The sequence below is a fragment of the Colias croceus genome, chromosome 14 (genome assembly GCF_905220415.1).
Source record: "Colias croceus chromosome 14, ilColCroc2.1".
Lineage (NCBI taxonomy): Eukaryota > Metazoa > Arthropoda > Insecta > Lepidoptera > Pieridae > Colias > Colias croceus.
This window is the reverse complement of record NC_059550.1, coordinates 1166249-1189177: the sequence shown is the minus strand read 5'-3', so window position 1 is coordinate 1189177 and position 22929 is coordinate 1166249. Positions and strand designations below refer to the sequence as shown.

The 22929-nt window shown below is 38.8% G+C and overlaps 1 protein-coding gene across 1 annotated transcript; it reads left to right on the top strand.

Moving 5' to 3' along the window:
• The first annotated feature begins 2777 nt into the window (after positions 1-2777).
• On the top strand, positions 2778-4904 carry LOC123697538. The gene has a single exon (XM_045644083.1). The coding sequence runs from the start codon at positions 2778-2780 to the stop codon at positions 4902-4904; it is 2127 nt and encodes a 708-aa protein (XP_045500039.1).
• Positions 4905-22929: the final 18025 nt, after the last annotated feature.

Here is a 22929-nt window from a genome sequence, read left to right as displayed (position 1 = left end):
AGGTTTTGTTGGGATATTCCTGCTCGCACGCACATCTCGCCTTATTTAAAAAAAGCAAATATCCTTAACATGGACCATCGTAGGCGTTTACATCTTGCATCTCTTCTCTTTGATGTGATCAGTACCAAAGCCCCAGCGTATCTCTATAATAAACTGACATGGATGGGATGTAATAATGGTATAACTACTAGGGCGACTCTCGTCAAACTGGCAGTACCTAAACACCATAAATCGATTTTTAAAGGTAGTTTTAAATATAGTGCGACTAAGTGCTGGAATAATTTACCGCCTCCATTACGAAACTCGAGGACCTTATCAAGTTTTAAACATGGCTTTAAAAAGCAGCTTCTTACCGAGTTTCGTAACCAGCCTTAGTCGCATAGGATATTACAGGGTACGATTGTGTTTATTGTTTATTGTGTTATATTGTATTTCATATCTATATTACCTATATGTAAAATTATGTTATTATGTCTTGTTTATATTATATTACTATTATTATTAATATGTACTTGTGTTGTGTATTCTACTAATTATTATATATTTGTATATTACCTATATTTAAGTATACATGAGAAATAATAATACGTATATTTTATAATTCAAGTCTATTGACTGGCACTCCAACAAGGGGCTACTGAAAATCAGCGCTTCACAACAAGTGCAGCACATGCTGAGTAGCGACCCTTTTTAGCACCACACTGATTAGGAATAAGTTCTATTTTTTTTTTTTTTTTTTTTTATTTGTTGCTTTTGTTTTGTGTTTTTTTTTCCTTTTATTATATGTGTGGTGTTGAATAAACTTTTCTTCTTCTTCTAAATTATTATAATTTCACCTCGTCGGTACAAATGGCTAAACAATTACCATATTCAAATCGCCCCTCGGATAAGGGCACGGGAATTCATTCCCTTCACATCCAATAAAATTGAAATCTACCCACAAAAAGTGCACACATAGTAATTAATTAAATTCGCATTGTATGCAAAATCGAAGATTCTCTCCGGTTGAATGAACCTATGTATAATATTTACATGTATTTGTGTACATCATGTGCTATTGATTAGATTAATTTGTTTCAAACCACGGTTAAGGCGAAGGTAACGATAGAACTTAAAAGTTGTATTTATATTATAATTCAATATAAGACAAAAATCAGACAAAGTTAAAAAAATGTGATAATGATGAGTCCAAACTGTAGAGAACTTAGAATAAAATTTAAAATAGTTTAAATATTAGTTGCAATCAAGCTATAGACGTTCTTAAAATTCGAATAAAGCAAGACAGTTACACTTTTCCTATTATCATTAAACCTCCTGAAGTGTCCTTACACCCTAAAGAAAGCGTCATAGAACATTCCACAGCCGCGGCTCTAAATCAAAATGGCCGATGAGATATCGCCGCTGCCCTGTGGCTGCCAAACTTAATACGGAACCCGCCTGCAAATGCTGTTGTACTCTATTTGTCATCCCACAGGGCTGGCAGTGTGGAGTAATCCGTATTCCCCGGTTATGATTTAGGACCCCTTATTTATCTCAAGTCCGTAAGAATTGAGGAAGAAAAACGCTGTTGGCTTTGAATACTCGAATGCTTTGAATAAATTTTCTGGTATGATGTGTTCAGCAAACTTCTTTTAATGGCGATTTAACTTACAATGATAAATGCATCATTTTCTTTAGCTAGACGAGTGCATTGTTTGTTTATAGCGATTAAACTCAAGAGCTACTGAAACGATTCCGAAAATTCTTTCACCAACAGAAAGCTCCTTTATTCCTGAGTGACACAGGCAATATTTTATTTTGCTTTTATCCCGGGTCAAGGAATAAATAGATGTTACCTACATGCTACTTGCCAGTACTATAAAATGTCACATTCTACAAAATCTAAAAATTATTCTGTATCATTTACATCTACATCGCTATGCCAACATCCCAAAGTACCGTATTAGATAGTTCTTAGCGCAAACAGGCACTAAATGTTCTCATCGGATACCCTTGATAACCCTGCCCGATCCATCTTCGTGATGCCATGCCCGATGTTTGAACAATCTTTATTTGCTTCGCTCCAACATTTTGTCGCGATTGTGTTAGCTCTAGCTGGATTTTCGCTGAATTCACGTTCTAAATCGATTATTGGGAGGTTAGATTCTACTCCCCCCCATCGTTCCAAGCCTTGTCGTGGCGGGGGGGCTCAGTACCTGGGTTGCAAGCCAGCATCTTGGGGAAGCTAATATGGAATACACAAGTGCCGCTCCCGATTCGTTTTTCATAAAACTATACGGGATGCGGCTACTTGACGTTTGACGGAATGCCATTGGCATCATTGAAGAAGGTCCTTGGAGACCAACGGCTGTAACACAGCGATGGATGGCGGTTGATGAACCGCGGCGCGGCGGGCTCAGCGGGAGGATGCCTCTTGCTGGGCACTGGGGCTTTGGCCCTCCGCCGGGCAAACTGTTACCTCTAACGTGTGACGTTGTCATGTCTAGCGGCACGTTAGAGACCAGGGGGCTTGCCTTAATCGGCCGGCCCAAGAGGAAGGTGACCTCAGAAAAAACCCCTCCAATTCGGCGTTGGGGCGCCCCCCGGGGCCAAAGCGCGGCGTCGAATTCCTGCCCCCGCTGGGTGGCAGGTGGCTTGGCGAGTGGATCAAGTCGGAGCGGCCAACCCCCGGATACCGCCCGCCCTCCGGGGCGTAATAGGGTTACCCGGGAGCAGGGGGCACCTCCCGGGCGGACCGTATACATCCCCCATGCTCGTGGGAACTTAACAAGTACAATATGAAACCCCAACTTGAAGTAGAAGGAGATATGCCGAAAGAATCGGCGATTAAAAGGTGTAATGTTGTGTTGGAACGTGTGACAGGCACTACCCCAACACCTACCACAGCTGCTGGTGGAACTGTCAACCGCTCTTATGCGGTAACAGATGCGGCCGCAGAGTCGGACTCTCCCAACTCTATGGCGAGCATCAATTCACGAACTACTATGAGTCCCCTGGTTCGCCGGGAGGCTCTATGTACCCCGAATAAGGAGTCACGTTTTTGGCGATGTCGAAAACGTTCTCGGTTGGATGATGGAAGCTCAAGTGACACTTCCATTCCATCGTCGTCTGGAAGAAAACCCCGGACAGGCCTGCGCAAGGCGCACAGGGCAGAGAAGGATAGCCAAGAGGAAGTAGAACACAGAGCATCAGGCTCAGGAGATCCAGAGCCAAAACCTGTGCGTTCACCCGCCGTAGAGTTGCAGACGACTGGCGCAAACACAAACACAGCGACTGAAGATTTACGGAAAAGGATCGAAGTTAACCTGGCGACCGTAGAACAGATCGCCAAAGCGTCCAATCGCCTAAAGACCACCTATGTAGCCGATCTGAGAAACGCTGCTAAAGCAATTAGAGAAGATGCCGATTCCCTTGCTTTAAGGACGTTAACTGACGAAACAAGTGCGCTTCGTGCAGAAAATGAGCGTTTGCGCATAAGGCTTGACTTTCTCCAAAGTGAGATGCGAGAAATGCGACTGCTCATGCAACGGGGCCCGGTTGCCTCTGCACAAGCAGCGGAGTTGCCGCAAGACTTCGAAGCCAGGATGATCCGTCTACTGGGAGAGCTGATCGATGCACGGTTTAAGAACTTAGGGCCTCAACCAAGTCCGCAATCGCAATCCCGCCCCTCTACTGCGGAGGATAGACGAGGTAGCCGGATCGCTGATATTCAACAAGAGAGTTGTTCTGAAGTCTCAGAGAATACGAGACCAAAACTAAGGGGAACTAAAACCAAAATGACCCAGGATGGGACGAAGAACAAAGAAATTAAGGAGAAAAAGAAGGGAGACAAGAAGAAGAAGAAGGGAAAAGGATTAGGTAACGAAAAACAGATGGAAGAACCGGCCCCTGCTATCTCCCCCGCAGTGGTAGTCTCTACGCATCTTGACGTGGAACCCTCTGCGGTGCCTGCAGCCACCTGCTCTGAGGAGGGATGGTCAGTTGTGGCAAAAAGGGGCAGAGCAAGCGCAAACAAAGTGCACCAGGCCGGGCCCACCAGGCACACGGTGGAATCGCGTAAAGCGTCTCAACCACCTAAGTCAGCACAACCTAAGCTAAAGGCTCCGAGGTCCGCGGCTGTCGTACTGACAATCCCAACAGAGGCCCAGACCAACGGGGTAACGTACGCTGCGGCTATCCAAGAGGCGAGATCCAAAATTGACCTGAAAGAAGCCGGAATCGAATGCGTGAAATTTCGCCAAGCAGTCACGGGAGCCACTGTCATACAGATCTCTGGACCTGGCAGTAACGAGAAGGCTGATCTGCTGTCAGACAAACTGAAGACCCTCTTTAAGAACAAAAACATCAAAGTCTCTAGGCCTGTAAAAATGGCGGATCTACGCGTGTCAGGTCTTGATGCGTCTATAACAGCGAATGACCTGAAGGAAGCCATAGTTATAAAAGGCGAATGCTCGGCCGAACAAATAAGAGTGAGCCAATTACAACAGGATAAAACCGGATTGTACGCAGCCTGGGTAAACTGCCCTGTAACAGCGGCCAAGAAAGTCAGCGAGGCACGTTTCCTAGTTGGATGGGTGGCGGCGAGGGTAAGGGTGCAAAAGCCTCGGGAGCTACGTTGCTTCCGCTGCCTCGAAGTTGGTCACGTTGCTAACCGCTGTGTTGAGGGATGCGATCGCAGCCAGTTGTGCTATCGCTGCGGGCAGCCAGACCACAAAGCCGCCAGCTGCACCACTAAGCCAAACTGCATAGTATGTGCGGCTGCTGGCAGGAAAGCAGATCATCGTTTAGGTGGCACTGGCTGCTCAACGGACAAGGCGCCTAAAAGGAGGCCCATAAAATCTATTGCCGGCTCCCAGATAGAAGAAACAAATATTATGGAGACTGTAGAAACCGTTACAGTATAGCATGGCCCTACGGTTCTTGCAATCAAACCTCAACCACTGTGCCAGGGCTCAGGACCTCTTGATCCAAAGCCTGGCACAGTGGTCAATACATCTTGGCATACTATCGGAACCCTACGCTGTACCCGGCGGGCGAGATAATTGGATCGGAGACCTCGACGAAGTGGCTGCCATAGTCATGACACAAGCGGAAGGTTCACCTCCGATTCGCGCACATATGAAGGGGCACGGATGCGTGGCTGTTAGGCTCATCGACACGGTTGTTATCGCAACATACTTCTCGCCGAATAAAACTCTTCCTGAGTTTGAAGCGTTTTTGGGAGAAGTGGGCTCCCTGATTGAATGGGGTCGCCCAAACAAAATCATCGTTGCTGGAGATCTGAATGCTAAATCTGTGGCTTGGGGTTCTTCAGCTTCAGATGCCCGTGGAGATGTCCTCGTGGAATGGCTCGCGACTCAAAACCTGGTTTCACTCAATCAAGGCTCCGAAAACACATGTGTGCGCATGCAGGGCGGCTCAGTGGTGGACGTGTCTTTCGCGAGCCCCTCTCTTGCCTGTCGTGTCCAAGGTTGGCGGGTCCTGTCGGAGGTCGAGACCTTATCTGATCATAAATATATCAGATTCGAGGTTCTCCCTACGACAGGTACTACGAGGAATACAAACCTCGATACCTCCTCGACTATCGAGACCAATCCGAGGTGGTCCCTTAAGAGCCTGGATGGACATTTGTTGGAGCTAGCGTCCTTAATCAGGGCGTGGTGTCCGAAGCCCGATACCATAAACGTGGATGCCGAGTCGGAATGGTTTGCCGAGACAATGACGCAGATCTCGGATGCCGCGATGTCAAGACTGAGAAAATTTCTCCCACAGAATAAAGTCTACTGGTGGTCGATGGAACATGCGCGGCTCCGATCAGCCTGTGTGACCACCAGACGCCGATATACCAAATATAGACGAAGGAGGGGACGCGTTGATTATTCCACTGCGGAGGAGGCTGAACGATACAGCAATTACCAGAACGCCAAAAAGGCTCTCAGAGATGCCATCGCGGTTGCGAAGGAAAGAGCCTGGGCTGAATTGCTTGACACGCTGAACCTGGATCCCTGGGGACGCCCGTACAGACTAGTAATGAATAAGTTGCGTCCTTGGGCACCACCGCTAACAGCCACATTGGAGCCAGCGCTGCTACAAAGGGTAGTGACAACTCTATTTCCAGGTTGTAGTCTTAATGCAACCGACCTTGCGAGCCGAGTCGGAAGCATCGAACAGGAACAGTTGACCTGTGATGAACCTTTTTCAGACGTGTCCCTAGCCGAATTGAAGGCCGCGGTAGACCGTCTGGAAAGGAAGACTACCACACCGGGCCCAGATGGCGTGCACGGTAAAGTGTGGTCCCTTGCCCTGCCGCATGGACTTGACCAGCGTTTCTGTAATTTACTAACAGAGTGCTTTAAGAGCGGGAAGTTTCCGGAGCGTTGGAAGATTGGGCGCCTAGTTCTGCTAAAAAAGAGCGGCAAACCAGCAGACTCACCATCAGCATATAGGCCGATCGTCCTCCTCGACGAAGCGGGTAAGCTCTTTGAGCGCATCATCTCGAGCCGCATTCAGACCCACCTGACAGGAATAGGACCAGACCTTCAGGATGCGCAATTTGGTTTTAGGCGGGGACGCTCCACAGTGGATGCCATAGCTCGCCTTCGTGACATCTGTGAAGGATGCGTCTCCCAAGGCGGGGTTGCATTGGCAGTATCCTTAGATATTTCCAATGCATTTAATACCCTGCCTTGGGACAAAATTTTAGACGGCCTCGCCCGACACCAGCTACCGTTGTATCTCCGCCGTATTGTCCACTCATATCTCTGCGGGCGCAAAATTGCCTTCCCAAGGCAAAATGGTTGGGGTAGCCACGGCGTTGCATGCGGTGTTCCACAGGGCTCCGTACTTGGGCCTCTTCTGTGGAACATCGGGTACAACCACGTGCTGCGAGGAGGGCTGCCGCAAGGAGTTAGCGCCATCTGCTACGCCGATGACACCCTAGTGGTGTCCACGGGTCGGGACTTCAGGGAGGCGCGACTTCGAGCTACAGCAGGAGTGGCACAAGTGGTCGGTCGAATTAAAAGCCTCGGGCTAAAAGTAGCCCTCGATAAATCCGAGGCTATATGCTTCCACGGCCACCGGAGAGCTCCACCACCCGGGGAAGAGATCGTTGTGAGCGGGGTGCCCATCCGGATCGGGACCAGACTGAAGTATCTCGGTTTGGTGCTCGATCCGCGATGGACATTCCAGGGCCACTTTTCGGCACTGGCCACCAAGCTCAACACCACGGCAGCGGCACTTTGCCGCATTATGCCAAATATTGGAGGGCCGAGCTGGGGGTGTCGCCGACTGTTCGCTGGTGTGGTAAGATCACAAGCGCTGTATGGGTGTCCGATATGGGCGGACAAGCTGTTGACACGTAACACAATCGTGCTGAGGCGGTCCCAACGAGTAGTAGCCATAAGAGTTGCTAGGGCGTATCGCACCGTCTCTTATGATGCGGTTTGTGTCATTGCCGGGACTGCTCCATGGCATCTTGAAGCCGCTGCCCTGGCACAAGTTTATTGGCGAAGAACCGAGGCAAGAGAGAGGGACGAAAACCTGCCCTCTGAAACGCTCCAAGGATGGAAACAGGAAGCTCGCGACGCGGTGTTTCGCCGATGGCGTCGAGAACTAGACTCGACTTGCGTGGGGGCCTGGACTTTGAACGCAATCAGCCCGATGCTCAAGGAATGGGTGGATAGGCGGTGGGGATCGGTCAGCTATCGGCTTGTGCAGGTTCTGTCTGGGCACGGTTGCTTCGGCAGTTACCTGCACAGGATCGGTCGTGAGCCGGCTCCCGCCTGCCATCATTGTAGCAGCCCTCAAGATACGGCTTTGCACACGCTTGCGGAATGCCCAGCATGGACAGATGAACGTAGGTCTCTCGAGAGCCTTCTAGGGACAGACACCCAGCTGACCCTGCGGGCTCTTGTAGAGGCTATGGTCACTGGCGACACTGACCGTGCATGGAAGACCGTCGTCACCTTCTGTGCAACGGTTATGAAAAGAAAGGAGGACGCAGAGAGAGCCCGAGAGAACGACCCAGCGGCGGATCCTCTGCGTCGGCGCAGACCCGGCAGGCGTAGGCGTCTTTATGACCAGCGCCAGCCATAAGACCTTAGAGAAAAAGCGCGGGGGGAGGTTTTCCGTAGGTACGCGCATACTATAGTTATGCTCGCGGCAAGGAAACCGGATCCCCTCGCGACGTAAGGTGGATAGGTCCGGAAATGGAACGACGATATTATTTAATATCGTCGCCCATTGCCACTCCCGGGCCTCGAAGGGCCGCCAAGAAGCGGCAGTCGCCACAGACGGCGGGGGTATAAGGCCTGGCTGTTAACCCCCGCCGATCAAGGCGATTGACGGCTACCGTTGGGTTTTAGTGGGTATGGCTTCGTGCGAGTCCCACATACCCCCTTGGACAGTAAAACTGGCGAGGGGGATGCGTAAAGGCATTTCCCAACGTTAAAAAAAAAAAAAAAAAAAAAAAAGGTTAGATTCTACTGTATGTTCAAAACTGAAAAGCAGATTTAGGTAAGCAAGATTATAAGTATCCAGGGGTGGATAGTTTCAGATATCAACAATTTGGAAGGAAGAATGAAAGATTCTTAAAAAATACGTGTGGCACTCGGGGACTGCCGCGGTAAAGCTATTGCATAGCATGCCTTCAAGCCACACCTCCGAGCCCGTCGGAGTGGGGAGCGTGAGGTTTTTTCGTTACGGAATTTCTCGATTCGGTCCCCGCGCTCAAGGCCCGCGATAGAAGCTATGCAATAGCTTAAAAATACTTAAAGTAAAGGATAAATTGTAATTCTATTGTTTGTTGATTGCAATATTTAGGTACAGTTCTAGAAATGATACAATCCTCTCTAGCTAAGCATCGCTGTTTTACCCGCATTGTTTTGCTCCTATTGGTCTTTAGCGTGATATTTAGCCTTCCTCGATAAATGGACTATCGAACAGTGTTATAATTTTTTCAACCGGACCCGGGGTTTCTGACATTAGCGCGTTCAAGCAAACAAACAAACTCTTCAGCAATCTAATATATAAAATTCTCGTGTCACAGTTTTCGTTGCCATACTCCTCCGAAACGGCTGGACCGATTCTCATGAAATTTTCTGTGCCGGGTAAGTCTGAGAATCGGCCAACATCTATTTTTCATATGTACCACGGCCGAAACCGGGGCGGACCGATAGTATTAGTATAGATTTATGATAAATTTAGCATTGTGTGATTGATGTACAGTTATGGAAAATAAACAATCCCACGTATGAATTGAAATATGACCAAGACAAATACGAAAGCAAGTAATTAAAAACTGTTGTTTGATAAAACGGTTGTTTACACACAAAACTACGAGTAATTCGCTGTACGCTTAAAATGAACAAACAACCTTTGGATCGTTTGTTTGTTTGAAAACTTATAAATATTAAAACTTGAGGCAAGTCAAACAAGTCAATGCCCTGTAGGAAAACCACATTTTAAATCCCTATTACATTATTATTTGCGGTTTTCATTACCATTTTATTAAAAAGCATTCGTACCTACAGCATAATATATCTGGTCTTATATATGATTGTACTAGCTTTCCGCCCGCGGCGTCGCCCGCTTTATCTAATACCAAATAAATTATATATACCAAAACTTTCCTCTTGAATCACTATCTATTAAAAAACCGCATCAAAACCTGTTGCGTAGTTTTAAGGATTTAAGCATACATAGGGACAGAGAAAGCGACTTGGTTTTATACTATGTAGTGATCATATGAAACAGGGATAGTTAGGTATTACTTATTCCATACGATTTATTTAATTTTTATGTTTATAATAAATAATAATTTAATTATGTAATTTTGGTGGAACTCAAAGACAGAGTTTCCTATAACAGAGTTTAGTTCATTCAAAAACATGAGTTCAATGAATTCAAATAAGCTATTTTTTTAATTATTTTACAGAATTTTAATATAATTACTATAATAAATAAATAATGACTACATAGTATAAAACAAAGTCGCTTTCTCTGTCCCTATGTCCCTTTGCACGCAACGGATTTTAATCAATGACCTATTATACTAGTAGACGCGGCATACGCCAACATCATTGCACTAAAAAACAGCGTAATTAATACATACCTATTACTAACGCATTATCACCAATACAGTTGTTCTCTCTTTCACTCTCACGCACGAGACATAATACATGTCTCACTCATGTACTTCGTAATAACAACTGCCGATTAAAATACAAAAAGAACGTCCAGTCACGACGCTGAATGGTGCGTGACTAAGTGAAACTCGGGCACTTACCTGAGTTTTTTCTTGCCAAAATAGAGAGCGGGTAACGTATCTAGCTCTTTTATATATCATAGATTTTAATGCGTTTTTTTTTAATAGATAGAGTGATTCAAGAGGAAGGTTTTAGTACCTATACATATAACTTATTAGGTTTTAGACAAAGCGGGCGAAGCCGCGGGTGGTAAACTAGTTACTATATAAAGTTTCTAGTATTGCTTTTGATTTTTTAAGTAACGAATAACAGCGCACTATGTACTGCGCTACAAACAATACAATAACAAATTTAAAAAACAAAGAAAACGACAATTTAATAATTCCATCAATAAACTACAATAAGATTAATTTCCCATACAATAATAACAAACACAACTTATCTATCACATTGCTATCTAGCAGATATGTCAGCAGCATGTTTCATTCAGACCACAGTAAAAATAGCGTGCCCTTGACACGTCACAGTGACAAATGAACCAGGGGCCTTAGACAAACGTACGTAACGCCATGGAATAGAAACTGCTAACGCTAATTATTGACATAAGCTCATGACATTTTGGTAATGGTTCGATCACACTACCAACGACGCAGACGACCACGACCAAAGTTCCAATCTTGCCGAAATTTGTTCAAAATCAATATTAAAATCTCCCGTCATTATGGTACTCAGGAATAAAAAAATTCGAGGTCAATTAATAAAAAGAAATAGGGTTTTTTGCGATTTTCGCCGAGACGGTAAGTTTATCATACAATCACCTGAACCAAAATTGTATATAATCTAATTATCTATAAAAAAGGTTAAATACATTTTTTTCTAGGAGCCACCGTTTCTATGAAAAACCTGTTTGTTTATCCATTGATCTCAAAATTTTTTTTTCCAAACACCAATACGACAGGAAATTCTTAAATTTCATTTTTAATTGTGTTTGGCACAATTTTATTTAATTGCGACTGGATGAAAATTTTGTTCGTGGTCGTCGTTGTCGTTGGTAGGGTGAACGAATCCTTATGCAAAACATCGTACGCTTATGTCAATTTCTATCGATAGCGTTTTCTATTCCTTGGCGTTTTGCCGTTTGGCTAAGGCCCCAGGGCTGAGCTGCTATGCTAATGAACGAGCTAATTATCATAACCTAGTTGGATGGACAACCTAGAAAACGGGCCAATAAATTACCTTTTTCTCGTGTCAATCGTCAATTAATAAGGAAATGCTGGATATTAGTTGATAGATTATATAAAATAATAGCTGTGAATTTGGACTATCGCTTTGTATTATATTATAGCATAAAAAACTGTATTAGTTGCTTAACTGTTATCGAATTAGGATTATCTTAATATATATAAATCTCGTGTCACAATGTTTGTCCTCAATAGACTCCTAAACCACTTAACCGATTATAATAAAATTCGCACACCATGTGCAGTTCGATCCAACTTGAGAGATAGGATATAAATCTCAAATCGTTTTAGAGAAAGCGAGCGAAGACGCGGGCGGCTAGCTAGTAATTCAATATATTTTTCGGTACATTCGACGTATAATATTTATATCTAATAATAAATTTACGTCGAATCCTACAAATATTCCCAGAAAAATAATATCAGATTAAACCTATAATCTGCCAAAAAGTTACATCAAAATCGCTCGAGCTATAACTGAAATTAAGAGAAACATACATTTGTATTTTTCTTCGTGTCTACCTCTAGTTAACTACCTCCACTGTTTCGTGGTCAGAGGTCAAACGGACCGCTTTGTACAGGCGCTTTATTAGGTCAACCAGGCAAGCCTTACATACAAAAACATTCATACACATTATAAAATTAAATAATTAGAACAATTTTTTTTTTTTCAATTAAAATTTGAATTAGCCTTTTTGCCAACGATCTAACAAACAAAATAATTCACAAATACACAAAACTCACGCTTATCTCAACTATCTCTCGAACTATAATAAAAACAAATGTTCCTAGACGTTTAAAAATTAATTAACAACGCGATACAGTTGCATCCGGCGCATATGCGACCCGCTCGTGTTTCATGCCAGGCCATGCTTAATGTGATTATAAAGTAGACTAATAATTAATTGAACATATATAGAAATAAGTTACAATATAGATTTTAGATCTTGACAATTTGCAGAATTTTTGAATTGTGGGGATCAGATCGTGCCGTGTGTGTAAATTGTTCTGAAATATTTTATTATTATTTATTATTAAATCCAGGTCTAAGACCCACGTCTTTATACGTATTTTTATCTCTATTTTATACGTAGACATAGACAAACCAAATAAAACCTGAAATCGATAAACCAAACACACGTGATAACTAGGTAATTATTTGAATTGAATGAATATATAAATATGTAATTATTATGAACACAAAACTAAACCACCTTCAAATTGTTAGAACTAGACCAAATTAAAATGGAACCAGGCGGGAACTTTCAAAGAAAAATAAAGATTGACAAGCTCATCTATTTCCTAAGTCGCTTGAAAAGAAACCCAGATACATTGAATTACTCATCATAAACTAAAAATTTCAAAACACCATAACCAAATAAGTGAATACCCATTTGCAACACAAACATACACACATACAAACATCGGATATTGCATAGCGGGACTCGAATTGGCACTTCCATAGATGTTATGGGTCACAGATAAATCTGAGGCCATTCACCTCTAGGTTACCTATACGACCTGAACTGTTAACACTAAGTTAAATTTATAGATAGGATTCTGTATCTGTGAATTGATAACATTCTAGAAAATACTGTTGGATTGATTTTCATCAAATATTCATATTATGAATTTATAGTGCACGTCTTCTCTTTGTAATATTCAAGACTAGATTTTTGCTCGCGGTTGCACCTGCTTTAAACAAAATATATACTACCTATCTCAACTGGTACCTACACTATCTATTTAAAAAAATCTCATTGAAATCTTTAACGTATTTTTAAAGATCTAAGCATACATAGGGACAACGACTATGTTTTATACTATGTTGCGATAAGGGTCAACCGAAGTTATTTTTTTTATCTGGTGAAATAATATCATGCAGAAGCCACGGGTAAAACATTAAATAAATCTAACCTTGATCTTGGATCTTCACAGTTATAATAGTCCGAGGAAAATGCCTCTCGCATTCTAATGTTACATAATCAATGTTGTTTTTATTTTTCCTACAATTCGCTATACACTATTTTTTAAAGCATAAACCTTTGGTAATCTCAATTTTTGCATTATTTTTGACAAAATGAGTAAAACTTCCATTCATGAGAGTGACTAGCTAAAAATTCCTTTAAGCTCGATCTCTTCAAAACCCATCAGATAAAATATACCTTTACGAATTATTATGACGCAAGCTATCAGCAAATAACTAACCAACCTTATCAATACAGACGTACAAACTATTAATATTATGCCTATAGCAAACGCCCTGTTCCTTTGCACAATGCGGTCATACCATCACCCTAGGCAAAACGATATACATCCTAAATATGACTCTAATCAATTAACATAAAGTTTAAATCACCTTGCATGTAACCCCATCGAGCAATGGCTATCTCCTTTCAACATTCTATGAACCATACAGTCACGAAAACATAAATAAACTTAAATCTTCAACAATGATCTGCTTCATTGCAATATGTTTCCTATATCCGTTGAAAAAAGTCCAAAGTCCTGTGATTGTTTTTTCCCGAGTAGAAAGTATATTTAACAAAAGAGTATTTTTGATCTTTCATCGAACGACTTTTTAAAGATGACGTGTTGAAGGTTTCATTATTTCGTTGGTGATCTGTTTAAATAGTTCGACATAAACATCCCGAGCTTGAAATCAATTTACAACCAATAAAATAAGAAAATAACACGTTCGTTGGTTGATATGTCAAAGTGACAGTTCACGCATATTCATTTGTCATATAATGCTTGTGTTTATCATAAAATACTACAAAATTATGCTTAGTAACTTTTATTATCTATAAATGAACCGATAATGCTTTAAAAATGTCACATGGTAAGGCCATAATTTCATTAACCCTATCTCATCAATAACATAAAATTAATAAAAAATAAAAATATTCTCAACATTCAACCAACACGTACATATTAGTAAACCAGTCACATAAACATTCACAAAAGGGTCGATTTACAAAAAATGTCACTGCTACAACGCGAACGGTCGTATCTATTCGACGACATGGTAGATAAACTTTTTAATAAAATAAAAAAAAAAACATCACATAAAAATAACGTATTGAAATTCTGAGATTCATAAACTCCGTAAAAAGGTTGAATGGCGCTTACGCACGAAGCGCGTGACGAGCGGGACGTCCGACCTTCCGTCTCGCTCGCACGCACGTTCCGTTATACAAAAGAATATCTTTGAATACCTTTCTTTTTTAGATGTTAGAATTAGATAAATGACCACAAGTACTGGGATAATAGAAGAACATTTGTTAAGAAGCGAGTTAATCGTTAAATCAATCGTGTTTGAGCTATTAGAATTTAGTACGCAGCCACGTGTTTTAGTACCGGAACTAATTTAAACATAATCACCATTGTTTGTATGAGACTGTTGCTAATCTACAGATGCGATAATTAAATGCGCATTGTCTTTATGAGAAGAATTAAAATTACTTCACCTTAAATGGAATGTTGTTGATACATCAAATAAGGAACGTTACGAAAGGAAAATGTTTACCTTTTAGAAGGTCTGTCAAAAAGAGGTTCAAAGTAAAGTCAAAGTGTGCACACTGTTGTAAAAAAAGTGAATTAGAACCACAGATTGGAACCATCACAATACTTTAGTACCTGGTGTCGAATTCATTCACAAAAATAATGCCTTGATTAGTTATTTTACGGTCATCCCTTTAACGTTAAAATAGCAATTGGAGTATTATAATTCAAATGAAAATTCGTCAAAAAGTAAAATTACTATATATATACCAAAGTCGCCAAATCTTCAAAAATATCAATAAACTAATGTCACATTCTTCCTTCCACAAGTCTTTGAACACCTACGGAACCTCAACAGAATACAATACAGACCCCTAAAGTCAATTCACAATGGTTCGCAATAATTCACTGTAGATACATCGTCACCACGTGGGGGGAAATTGTTTCATATTCATTATGAATATATCATATGACAATTGAACTAATATTTTTATCGGAAATTTAAGCTGCAATAAATTATGTGAGAAATGGAGTTTTGTGGATCAGCTGTTTAAATGGTGTGTTTGGGAATATGTGGTATGTGAATGACATAGGCATCTTGTTTGGTTCAATGATGGTAAAAAAATAATATCTAGTGTGAAAATGATTTAATATATCACGCTAATATTAAATTCTTCAGCGAGAGGTGTCATTAATAAACAATAAAATACATATTATGATGTAATAACTAGTGTTTTACGATGGACAAACAATTGAATTAATACTTACTAGAATGAAAATGAAATCTCGCATATTATGGTCGTAATTTATCTCCGAACTTCATAAAAATTTGCATTCCTTATTTCGCACACTTACTTATCATATTCCCATGGCAAAAAAATAATAACAATGATTTAGAAAAACTATAAAATAGGCTTTATAGTCTGGAAATTATGCTATCGTCAGACGTCATCGAATCTTAATAAGTAAACAATATTTGAATGAAATTTGTCCGTTTAAAGTGGCAAATTCGTAAAGGAATCAGTTATATACAAACATATAGATGAAACTTATTAGTTTATATAAGTTTATTAAAATAGCCTTATCTGATCAGACTTGAAATCAGCAAAAACTAATACTTTCAATCGACTACCTACGTGTACATATAGCTCATACACACAAGGATTTTTATCAAGACATCCGTCAAAACTGTATGATGAATTAACTAAAACCCAGACCAGTTTTTAACTGTTGTAGAGTTGCGTGAGAACGGGTGTGATTACTATATTTTGTCGGGAATCAAAGGCGCCGCGTGGGGCGTCTAATCGCCTTTATTTGAACTAAACCCCTCCTATAATACTTTATTTCGTTGTAAAGCACGGTTCATACGAAACACGTTTCGACCGCAATCTTTTTGAGATCGATGTTGTTAGATAAAATTGTAATTACAGGCTGCAGCATGTTTATGTTCAATGCATAGGTACTTTGTGTTCAATTAATTATGATCAGTTACGTTCTAGACTGCTTTGCATCTTATCAATTAAACCAAAAAGATATATTTCTTGTTATTTTCATCACTAGATTGCACATTTCTTATTCGATATTTTTGTAACACAGCGCAAAAATTTTGCATGCTAATAACAACAAATACCAAATCTCAGGCGTTAAAAATACTTACGCTAGGACATTGAGTTAATATGTACTACGTACCGCTAAGAGAGATATCATATTTTGTTTTTCTACTTGTATATTTTCCTTCGTTCCTACCGCTGCGTGTCTGAAGAGGCGTAACGCGTCAAAAACGTTTCCATTTGACGAAGGGGACTTAAACGATCTGTCCAGTATTGATTTAGAATTACCTGGCAAGGGAAGATTGGATACAGGTCCTCCCCTATAGCTTTAGATAATTTTTCATCTGTAGTACGAACGGTTAGTTAAAATCCGTTATGAATCGCACGATTTGTATAAAAATCAACGGTTTTAATTCGTGATTTTATTAACTGGCTAGGAAATTAAAAACAACGAAGTTATAGTCCTAAAATCAAGGACAATCAATCTTTATTTATTTATTTATTTCATTAAGGATCACCAACATGACATACACTGATACATAGATAAAAGCAAGTACCTAATTAAAATCGTAGACATAGTGCTGTCACAATTATAGGCAACCACCACTAACAAATACAACATTAAATCCAAATCTAAGACACACAGTCTGCAGCTAACTGCAGATTTATATATCAAAACTCATATATCAATACAAACAAAAAATTATTAAAAGTGATTCATAATGAATATTTTAATAAAACAACAAGTGCATAAAAATTGTGAAGTATTAAGTATTTAGTACATAATGTTAGCAATATTGAAGAATGCAATGCTATGCACTCAGCACTATAGATTCCAGGAATAGAACTCTAATTACAAATATAGGCAAAAATCGTTAATCTATCTATAAAACTTCTATTCACATTGAATTCAAAGAAATCAGTACTTGTTCATATGAAAGCTTATCTCACAACATGCTATATTAAGTACTAATGTGACTCACAAGTTTTCTAGAAAGCTAATCATTACAAATGAGTTAATAGCCATGTTAGTTTCAATTGACATCGTTAAGGTCTAAAATTGAGTGCAGAATTTGATTAGGTCTTTAGAATTCGTTGAAATATACAATTGTTGCTTTATAGAGATGTGACTCTTATGTAATTGTTTTTATTTAATTAGTAAATTTTTCACAGAATGTTGACTAACTATTACCTTCCTCTAAAGCTCATTTATCCGATCTAGGTTTTGTTACATTAAAAAGTGTAAGTTTAGGAGAAACCATATGTTTAGTCACTTTTTCATGTAAGAAAGGTTGAATAAATTTTAGAAAGAAAATTAAAATGTGTAATTCAGATGAAGACGAGTCGAATGTCTATTACATATATACTGCAATACTTAAAGAATGATTCATTCCTTTACACACTCAATCATAACTAAAATATAAACAAGGTACCCAGAAATCCATACATACATTTTACATTTTACTTATATGTATAGTAATCTCAAGAGATCACATAATAATGACCAGACGATCATAACATTACTATCGATTGCTAACAAACAAGACATATAATTCCCGCGGGTATGTCCACAGGAATAATTAATTTAGATTCCATCCGAAGTAAACAAAGGTTAACAAAGCCAGCCAATCAAACACGGCTAAACTTAGCAAACGTATTTGGTCAGAGCTTAGCCTCGCAGACAATCTGACGAGACGCAATGGTGCACTGTTACACCGAAGTATAATTAATTTAATACTGTACTATAAAATCTATTGTTTGTGAGCTTATGTAGGTATTTGTTTTTTCTTATATGGATTGTTAGAACGAAAGATGGGGGTGAATTGCACAGAGATAGATTATAGTCATTTGTACAGGCCTTACCTTCCAGGCCTGAGGAAATACCTACATAAAATTAGCCAATATTTCGCGTAGACAATCTAACTTTCCATTTGCAACATTGAATCATAGGACTTCCTGAATACTAATTCAGGACGTCTCCTTTTTTATAACTCTTAGTTGCTTAATATGTAAAAATTAATAATCAGGCTCCAGATATTTGTTATACTTATGTTTCTTCATCAAAAAAGATACGTCTTTCCCACGTTCAACAAACATTTGCTTGCTTCTTAAAAATCAAAACTAACAAAAATAATTTGTTACAGATCGGTGTGAGCGCGGCGATACACAGCCGATGTTCGAGATCACAAGCAGAATGACATGGATGAGCACGTAGTCCTCATTGCAGACCGAACCACTAATGACGTCACTATAACTATGATACCGATAAATGAAACCTGTCTACGAATTAATTGATGAATCGTGATATTAATCTGATTATATCAAAATATCTGAAAACACAATCTTTACAAGTATTAGGTACCTATAACTAACGTGTTGTATTTTTTACCGACGTCACCAAAAAAATGTTGCATAAGGCTTTTACTGTAGAAGACTACTTACTTTTAGTAAAAATGTACACTGATTAATTTTATTTCAGGGAAATGTGCCACGTGTCGTGTCATAGTAAAATAAAATAGAAAAAATGTCTACTTAAATATTAAACTCTTTCTTTTGTTTTCACGCTTTGAATATTAAACAACACACTTTTCTTTCGTATTTGATTAATATTTTATTTGTATTGAATGTTTTTTTTTATCATAAAATTGAATACCTACAATCTACATAATGTGTTGAAAAAACTTTGGATCGTAAGTTTAATTCAATAGTATTCGCTATAATGTTTTTGTGTGTGAGGACAGTCAAATACATTAAATGTAAACTACTAAAACGAGTTTTATTAACCTGTATTGTTTACTGATTTCTGCAAAATGTCTTCATAAAATAAAAGGAGTAAGTATTACACGTCCGAATTAAACAGGTGTTTAAATACAGAGATTCTCAATAAAACTGATGTCATTATCCACTAACATTATTATCAAGCCAATTGCTACTCCCAATCCATATTTACCAAGAATTATCGTTGAAACGCGACTGCATAAAGTTTTAACCATTGTCAAAGTTTTAATTGGTTTGCTGGCTTTGAAGCTATGGTTAAGTTAACAACTTTTCTATTGGCATTTTCTTTGTGAAACGAATGCTTTGCGGTATGTCAGAACAATAAGTGTGAACATAAATTATTGAAATTAAATGAGAAGCGTGAATTATTTTCAAGTTTTGAATTGGCTGAAGATTAAGATTTGTAAGTAAAGTTATACAGGGTGTCCTACTGTTGGTATACTAAGCGCGAAGGGACTTGTAGTTTTGCATACGCTGAGGACGTAAAAAATACTTATAAAATTCCAGACGCATTTTTTTTTTCAAATAGATGAATTCTTAAAACTCTATCTGTACACTTTAACAAGCAACCCGCCCAGCTTTAACACCAGCACGTGAGCTATCGTTTATGATTATGTTTTCAAAGACAAAATGAAGCGGTATATGCCAGCTGCGCGAAGCTAGAGAAGAAAACATGGATTTTCAGGAAAAAATTAGCAAAAAATTTTTGACGTAACTAATTTTGTTGTGTAAGTATTTTTTACGTGATCAGTGTATGCAAAACTACATGTCCCTTCGCGCTTAGTGTACCAATAGTGGGACACCCTGTATATTGAAGAAAGCATGGTGATGATAAATATTAAAACTTATTGAAGAAAAAGACAGTCTACGGGATGCCTACTAATGCCTCGTGCGAACAAAGAAACTTTGGAATTTACTTCCTTCGTGTTACATTACTTTTTTCATGCAGCATTAATTATTAATTATTATCTATCAGTGTAAATAACTTACAACATCGTTTGAAGAAGTTATTAACAATTAACAATAGGAATAAATAACTGTTACTTTGAGATAATAAACACGTATTTCAATGTATCTATAGAATGAAATACCTACTGTAAAGACGACTAACTGAAAATCTAGCAGTTACAGAACAGTATTTATCTGTTACTTCGTATGTTAATAAAAACGTAATTGACGAAGTTTCTTACATTTTATAAGACTATTCGTACCTACCTATTCATCCGTAGTTCCTAAAAATAACGAAACTAATTTTAACGAATCGAATGAAATCTAAAGATGAATAAACTCAACGCAATTGATTATAGATAATTAACGTAATATTACATCTTACATTGTATGAATGAACTTCTAATTTTTCCCTTACATAAATCATACAGTCCGTCCGTCACGTATCGATTTACAAAAGAACCAAAAGCTATAAATCTCGACACAAAACGTTATTTAAGAAAGTTCATAGATAATTTATAAAGTATCGAAGGACCATTTTTGTTGGGCACTAAATCATCGCGTGGGGTCGCTTGTACCCCCGCACACCAGTGTAATTTGACCCCCCTGCATCTTGCCCAACATTTGTTACATTAAAAACAAGTTAATGTGCAATATGATGTGTAGCCACATGATATTGGGGTACCTATTAAATTATTTGATTATTTTTTAATTTTCATATATGAGGTATATAGACAAGATATGTAATTTCTGTTTTTGAATGTTAGTCATCACTACATAGTATAAAACAAAGTCGCTTTCTCTGTCCCTATGTCCCTTTGTATGCTTAAATCTTTAAAATTACGCAACGGATTTTGATGCGGTTTTTTAATAGATAAAGTGATTCAAGAGGAAGGTTTTGGTATATAATTTATTAGGATTTAGACAAAGCGGGTGAAGCCGCGGGCAGTAGGCTAGTAATGAATAAACTCAAAAACTGCTGGGTATCGATTTTGAGAATTATTATATCAATATTAATTAAATAAGCTACATTCTTTTTATTGTGTCAATGCAGGTGAAGCCGGAATAAACAACTAACATTTCAGTTCATTTATTCAAAATTGTGAAACAAATGACAAGATGAAACCAATAAAAATAAAACCAGATAAATATGCAACGACCAAAATAAATAGCGGTTGGATTTATTATTGAACAGTTTATGTCGCAGTTATAATCCCCATCTGTTTGTTCATTGTTGTATGTATCTCTGAATATTATTTTACAGTTAAATTATTATTTATTCTCCTTTTACTGAAATACTATCCATCTATGACAGGCAGGTATTTTATTTGTTATGTTTGCAATGTCTAAGTACAGTATTTTGTGAAGTTGTTTGATGAAATGGTTTCTTCACAAACGATTAAGATATTAACGTATGAACTTGTAGAACATAATAAGAACAAAATTCGATTTTAAGACGATATTCTTTTCAAACTGCTAGCACATAAAATGATTCAATCATCTACCCTGCTAGCTATATCAGGAAATATTTCCTAATGCTTATATCTATGGAAAACCTCAAGTATTTACCATTAACTTATTCAGTAAATTACATTTACAGTTATTTCACACTTCCACCATAAAAAAATATACGAAAATTAAACAATATGTGAAAACATTAATCTAGCGTCGAGAGCTCATCTTACACTGGCTACACATAACAGCTGTTACAAGCAGACTCGCTTGAAGCACATAGTTCAGTTTCTATACTGTTTACTCCAACTTACTTTAAAAGGGTGTTTCGTTTCCAAGGACACGTACGCCACCCTACGATCCTATAAGCCCTTAAGATGTAATATTATGTTTTATAATTTATAGATAACATACGTATTCTATAAGATGTAGTTTGATGGTACTTGCAAATGTTAAAAAATAAGCTTCCTGTAATTGTTTCTGTATGTTTATAGCCCTATAAAGAAAACAACCGTAAAAAATACTATATTCTAGTATGAAATAGATTTTGATTCTAACATGGCGCAATAAGTAATCGATTGAAGATATGTATTTTTATTCTGAACGAAGTCGTTTTGGTTTTCTTTTTAATCATTACTTAAATACTAATCTTCTTATGTACTAACTAAAACATAAATGCTTGTTGAAATGCATGTTGTTCAAACTTGAAATGCTTTCGGTAAATTAATAAAAACTTAGAATTATTACCTACTAAAGCTTTTAATCAATTTAATGGGATACAAAAAGAATTGCTTCAAAGAAACACCAAAACCACTTACAATTCATTTCGTGAAAAACCGTATTAGATAAAAGAATGAAATTTAATTTGCGGTCAAAATAAAATTCCCAGGATAAAAGCTCACACGAAAAAAATTCCATCCCGGTTATGTTTTGTCGTCGCTCATTCAGAAAACATCCTATTAAGTAATTTTTTCTGCCCAAATCTCATGTCGAGGGTTGCATCCCATATGGGACTGCGAGATTGCCTAATTCCGAGCAGGTTTCCACAAAAATAGTCTCTATATATCTGCAACTAACGCCGTAAATAGTGTGTATCTATTAAAAACTTGAAAGAAGTGGACAGGGACAGCTGCCAGTAAATGCACTATACGACGTTAGCCCTCCAAATGCAATATCGGGTAGTAATAATAAATTTTCAAAGACAAGGACTTTAGCGGGGATTTCGAAGGGTTGGCATTAACGAATGTTCAGCGA

Bases quoted from the DNA above. Each gene is read 5' to 3' on its own strand.
- LOC123697538 (XM_045644083.1), top strand. From the start codon at position 2,778: ATGAAACCCCAACTTGAAGTAGAAGGAGATATGCCGAAAGAATCGGCG.